Source organism: Anopheles stephensi, chromosome X (assembly GCF_013141755.1).
Source record: "Anopheles stephensi strain Indian chromosome X, UCI_ANSTEP_V1.0, whole genome shotgun sequence".
NCBI classification, from domain to species: domain Eukaryota; kingdom Metazoa; phylum Arthropoda; class Insecta; order Diptera; family Culicidae; genus Anopheles; species Anopheles stephensi.
In genome coordinates, this window is record NC_050201.1 from 9,198,357 (window position 1) to 9,204,255 (window position 5,899).

General features: G+C 49.6%; 1 protein-coding gene across 3 annotated transcripts; it reads left to right on the forward strand.

Moving 5' to 3' along the window:
- The first annotated feature begins 1,077 nt into the window (after window positions 1-1,077).
- LOC118506193 (nuclear transcription factor Y subunit gamma-like) lies at window positions 1,078-5,627 on the forward strand. Of its 3 annotated transcripts, none has more exons than XM_036043007.1 (4): window positions 1,078-1,430; window positions 2,214-3,367; window positions 3,436-3,615; window positions 3,690-5,627. In XM_036043007.1, the coding sequence occupies exons 2-4, from the start codon at window positions 2,414-2,416 to the stop codon at window positions 4,008-4,010; spliced, it is 1,455 nt and encodes a 484-aa protein (XP_035898900.1). In that variant the 5' UTR covers window positions 1,078-1,430; window positions 2,214-2,413; the 3' UTR covers window positions 4,011-5,627. The 3 variants fall into 3 exon arrangements, with proteins under 3 accessions (XP_035898900.1, XP_035898892.1, XP_035898882.1); XM_036042999.1 differs by having other exon boundaries at window positions 1,078-1,417; XM_036042989.1 differs by having other exon boundaries at window positions 1,078-3,367.
- The last annotated feature ends 272 nt before the right edge of the window (window positions 5,628-5,899 follow it).

The window sequence follows — 5,899 nt, forward strand, 5'->3', positions numbered from 1 at the left end:
TGTGTACCCAAAGCTGAATAGCCAAGTCCTACGTACAATGGGATACAATGGTCCAAACGGGATTCGATACCCAGTATCTGTCGTGTGTTGGTCGGTGCCGCTACCGTCACGGCTAAACTTCCTAAACTTACTCGATCATGAGTAAACGCGTTACAGCACTCCGGAAAATGATTTTCTCCCCTTTTCCCCCTTCGCCACAACTGTTGCGAACCAAATACCTTCTGATCGGGCCGATTAGAACGATTTGACAACCAAAAATGAAGCGAGAAAGAAGACCACCCGGAATAAAAAAAAAAACATTGTTATGACCACGGTGATTTGAGGCGCCAATAATAGAAGGTAATCGATTTACTCTACTTTTATCCCTTTCATATGGTTCTTCTAATCAAAAGGCTAGTTCATATCGAACTGATGCAGCTAGCTGCAGTTTGTAACATGAGAGAGAAACATCCAAGAGCAATCTGCACTCCGTGGTCGCAGCGCCGTCTGCGCCGTCCGGAAGAACATTTGTAGTTAATCCATTGCGGATCAAATACCTTACAGGAATCAAATCATTATAAAGTATTTACTTATCGGCTGCTAAAACCGGTGCGCGGTCTTGGCCTGCTGTAAAAATCCTCGATCCAGCACCGTCTCCTGCCCGTCGAATATCCCGTCCGGTCTGGCGGACGCATCAACGGCATCGGGCTTGGGGCCTACCGCGCCTCCTCCCAGTCCGTGCGCACGGCCCTAAAAGGGCTTCTACCGGCTGGGTCGACCGGTGTCATTCCCATATCCGGTACCTGGCGCGTCTAATTCGCTGCCCGATGTTAACATCAGCGAACAGCTGCTAATGGTTGCACAGCTGCGCACAATTTAATACCGAACCGGTTAATCATCACGCATTTTGGCTGTGCTGTTCGGATCTGATTGGCCGTTCGGTTCGGTGGTATAATTCGGTGCGTATGGATTACCGTGCGGAAGGCGACCATTAGGCCCCACCTATAAACAGCCTGCAATCACCTTGCGCTCAACTGTCAAATCAGCATCCCGTCCGGTGCGCTACGTTTACAGCCACCGATTGACAGCTTCGCCTATGTATTTATCATCCGTAAACCCGTTGCAGAGCGTACCGTTTCGTGTTGGTGGCGTTGATTTTCGTGAAACAAACAATGCGCAACAGTATTCCCGTGCCGTACAATCCATTTCCCAAAACGTGACCCCAGGCGTGGAAGACAAAGCGCACCGTCAGCACTTGGACGCGACGCGTGCAAACGGACCGTATCGTACGCCAACGCCAACAACAGTGAACCCAGTGTCTGGTTGGTCGTCACAACCAATTGGTGGCAAATGGTGGGCCAATCATTGCAGGCTACGGTTTCTATTGGTAATACTTCTGCATCTCGATTGGCGCAGACCGGGAAGCGTGTGACCGCAGGTGAGGTGATCAGGTGTGTGTGTATGTGTGTGTTTGTGTACGTACGGTTTTTGTTTCGATCGTTGTGCAAGCCCGTAAGCAAATGCCTGCTAGCTGGAAGCTGGATTGTTTTTAGTGAAATTGTGATGATGCGGTGAGGCTTTGCAAAGTATCGCAACCATGCACAGTAGCTGAATCCAAGCCCGTCGGCGGAAAAACCACTGTACAGCAACAACAACAACAACAGCAACGTAAAGCTGCCCGGGAAAAGAAAAGAAAAATTCTCTCAAATTCGCGCGCTATTTACGCGCGCCGTTGCCGCTGCAAAGGGAAGGTAGTGCGATATGCTTGATATAAACAAACATTGGTGTTTGATAAGACGCCTTCCGTGAAGGAAGCAACCGAACGCCATCAAACGGCGTTGCCAATTAAACAAATCCAATCGCAAACGGTGCCGAAGGCTTCCTCACCCACGGCGGCCTGCTGCTGCTGTTGGCGGGTCGAGAGTTTCCGCGAATCCTGTCCGGTATTCGCGCGCACACCGATAAGTGAGGACGTTTCCCATTCGCCGAACTCGCGCCCCATAGAATAGCGATTGGATAATAATAGTAGCGAATCCGAGCAATCCGACGTTTGCGTGCTGCCTGTGTCTGTGTGTGTGTGCGTGAACGACGGGCGTGTGTTTGTTTGGGGTTCGACGAAGATTCTACACGGCACGATAGTTTAGGCAAACCTAGAACACACAACGCACAAGGGAAAACCTCGCACCAACCATTGCATTTTCTTACCGCCCCTGTCCTCTATGCATACCCCGCAGCTACACGCAACCGACAACATATCGCGCGAATTGCTGGATCGCCGCATCGCCCTATCACACGAGAGGGGCTAGTGTGACGAATTTTCCTTCCTTCCTTCCTTCCTCTGCGCTACCTCTTGTATCTTCTTCGCGGACCCGGACCACCACCACCAACCACGATACTGGGCCACCGATTCGTACCGCGTGCCTTTGCCTAGGCAATGGATACGCCAAAGAAGCCGAAGGTGGTTGTCGCTTCGGCCACCGGTACGGCCCCACTCGCGGTGGTTGCCACCCTCACCACCACCACCACCATCACCCCCACCACCACCATCACTCCCACCACCCCCACCAGCACGATCACATCCACATCCAGCTCCGAATCGTCCAGCGGGAAGGAAAAGCTGACCGAATCCCAGCGCAACATACACCGGTTTTGGCCGGACGTGCTGCGGGAGGTGCAGCTCATAGACAACGTCGAGCCCGGCAACCAGCTGCTACCGCTCGCGCGCATCAAAAAGATCATGAAGCTGGACGAGGACGTGAAGATGATCTCCTCCGATGCGCCGCTGCTGTTCGCGAAAGCGATCGAAATCTTTATCCAGGAGCTAACGTTACGGGCCTGGCTGCAGACCGAGCTGAACAAGCGGCGCACGTTGCAGCGCAGCGATATTGCGATGGCCATCACCAAGTACGATCAGTTCGACTTTCTGATCGACATTGTGCCGCGGGACGAGATGAAGGTGTACAAGAAGGAGTACGAGGAGCAACCGTTGGAGGGTGGTAGCATCACGCGAATAACGGCGACCGCCGTCACCGACAACGGGGCGGCGGGCAACAGCAGCAGTACGAACGGGTCCGAGGACATGCAGTACTTCTTTCAGCTGGCCCAGCAACAGCAGAAGGTAACGGTGCAGACCAAGGGTGGCAGTATCGGGACGCTCGCGAACGGTGGCGGTACGGTGTTCGATCTGGCGACGGTCATCGGTACGGCCGGCAATCAGCAGCCGGTGCTGCAAACGACGTCGGCGACGACGACCGCAACGGTGCCGGCCACCACACAGCAGGAGAAGGAGACTGTGTCCACCGGCGGCGAGTCGCAGGCTAGTGGTGGAGGTACATCCGGGACGACGCTTAACCAGCAGCAACAGCAGCAACAAAGTCCATCCTCGCAGGTATATTGCAAACCCCTTCGCTAGAGATGCGAGCGCTCCTTTACTTATTATTCCCTTATCACCTTTAGACCACGATACAGACCGGAACCGGTCAGAGTATAATCCTCGCAAATGGTGGTACTGGTACAGCGGCTGGCAGCGTCGCAAATGGAGGCACGTCCACCACGAACCAGCTCGTTTCCGCCAATCAATCCCTGCAACTGCTGCAACACGTAATGACACCGACGGGTGAAATAACGCAGATACCGGTAAGTAATGGAAGGTGCAGCCCCCAAAACCCGACTGCTAACTGATTTTCGTTCTGCGCAAAAAAAAAAACTAGCTAAATTTTATACGAACGGCCGGAACCGGTGGTGCAACAAACGCTGGGCAACCCATCTTCATACAGACGACTCCCATGCAGGCTGGTCCAACGATAATACACACGGGACCAACCGGGGTTTTCCTTAGCACCAATCAACTTCAGCAGTTGCAGCAACAGCAGCAGCAGCAGCAGTCGCAACAGCCGCAGCAGTCGCAACAGCAGCAGTCGCAACAGCAACAGCAGCAGTCGCAACAGCAACAGTCGCAACAGCAGCAGCAGCAACAAAATAATCATCAATCACAACTACTTAACAACCATCAACAACACCAAAGGGATTAAGCAAAATTGAACCAGCATTAGGTAATAAGGGACCGTGGCTGCAAGCGCTTTTCCGAGTCTTGTAAAAAAAAACAGACTCACACACATGCTTTTGCACCGATTCGGAAAAGGTTCGGCACTGCTGCAGCTGCGGTCCGCAAGTATCGCACGTTAGCCGCAACAGGTTCGCTCTAGGTTAGGTCACGGTTAGCAATGCAGAGCGTTGGGATCAAATCTCAACGCTGCCTCTCCTTTAACGCTGTCGGAAGCTGATATTTAAGCTGCCTAAAAAAGAGTAAAAAAAAAATTACTCAAAAGAAGCTGGGCCCGCACGCTCGGGCCGACATGAAAAGGTGAAAGTTTACAGTAGACAATTTTTTTTTTTTTTATTTGTTATCGGTTAGTTTTTTTTTTGTGTCGTAGTAAGGAGCTGCACTAGTAATTTAATTTAACTTTGTCGAATAGCTTGTCATTCAAGCAGTGGACTGGTCGCTGTATAGGCAAAGGGTTGAAACCGATTACCAGCTTTTTGTTTGCTTTTCGTAACGGAATCGATAAAAAGGTATTTTTAACAAAGATAGGATATAGATAGGGTTTTAGCGACAAATAATGCATCGATATGTTTTTGTTGCTGTGGTAACAAATTGTCCGGTACGATTGCCTCACGGTATATGAATGTGGCAGCAGGGTTTGCTTTTCCAACGCTCGCCAAAACAGAATGTGTACGTAACTCGTGTTATTAGTCGTAAGTTTTAATGGATGCTTTAGCTCATCGAACAGTGTTTGCCCGGAGCAGACACAACACAGATGTTCACATGTTGATAGCCACGAGGCGACTTCGAACAAGCTGGAGAATGTTGCTTCTCTGGTTTTTGGTATGGTGAAAAATAATGCTTGCGTTCGGAACGGAAACAGTTTCTGTTCGGAAAGATAACTATTTTAAAGAGGAAATCTAAAAAGTCTTCTCCTTTTTCCCTACTCGAAGAGGGTTGGCTTGATGATGCCTGGTAGCTCAATACTCCACCCAAGACACGAACTAAACTGAACCCTACCGGAACTCAAAGTCTTTATTGAGTAACCAGCCAGTCGTTCGTTCCTGCAGCTTGCCTCGATTGCGCTACACATGTGGACGTTTATATCCCAATAACAAAGAAACCTATTGGTTATGCTAAAGCGTAGCGTAGGTGTAGATGGAAGATGGAAGGTAGCAACAATCATCTCGTCTTTACAAGTTTCATTCCGTACTAAGTAAGATATTCTGAGAAGGTAGAAAGAAAAAAGTGTTATCCATAGGAATGCCAAAAATTAGAAGAGACCGTGGCGTGCTGAACGCGCGTTAAGGTATTGAGGCACACAGCGCTTTTGTTTTTTTCGTTTGCTATTCTTATAGGTAGGTATGGTTTACTCGAAAACGTAAAGAAATGATAATTGGTTTCACTTTTACACGAGAATGCTCAGCAGCGAATGAAGGCGTAGGCGAGATGTGAAAAGTTGCAAATGTAAAAAAAAACAAACAAACAAACGGTTCATATGTAAACATGTAGAACGATAATGACTGTACAAAGCGAGAACGAGCCAGCTCTATATACTACTTGCTAAAGATGTAATAAAAGAGCGTAGTAGAACTTGATGGAGATATGTGGTGAATGTTTTATGCTATTATATATATGTACATAACGATGCTGTTGAGAACACTTACCAAAACAATATTGCCCTTTTCGGCAATGGGCCCTTTTTTCGGCGGCGCAACGCGTTACATTCGACGCACTAGGGCAATCTTTGCAAATAAAGGCAAATGCGTGAGCACGCGTGAATAGAGAGACGAGCTTCTGCTTCGTGGCCCATTCAGCTCGAACATTCATTGCCGCGCTCCAGAGCTGCATTCCTGCAACCAACCCAGTTGACTCTAA

Bases quoted from the DNA above. Each gene is read 5' to 3' on its own strand.
- LOC118506193 (XM_036042989.1), top strand. From the start codon at position 2,414: ATGGATACGCCAAAGAAGCCGAAGGTGGTTGTCGCTTCGGCCACCGGT. The intron at 3,368-3,435 runs GTATATTGCAAA...TATCACCTTTAG, and splicing joins AACAAAGTCCATCCTCGCAG to ACCACGATACAGACCGGAAC. The intron at 3,616-3,689 runs GTAAGTAATGGA...AAAAAAAACTAG, and splicing joins GTGAAATAACGCAGATACCG to CTAAATTTTATACGAACGGC.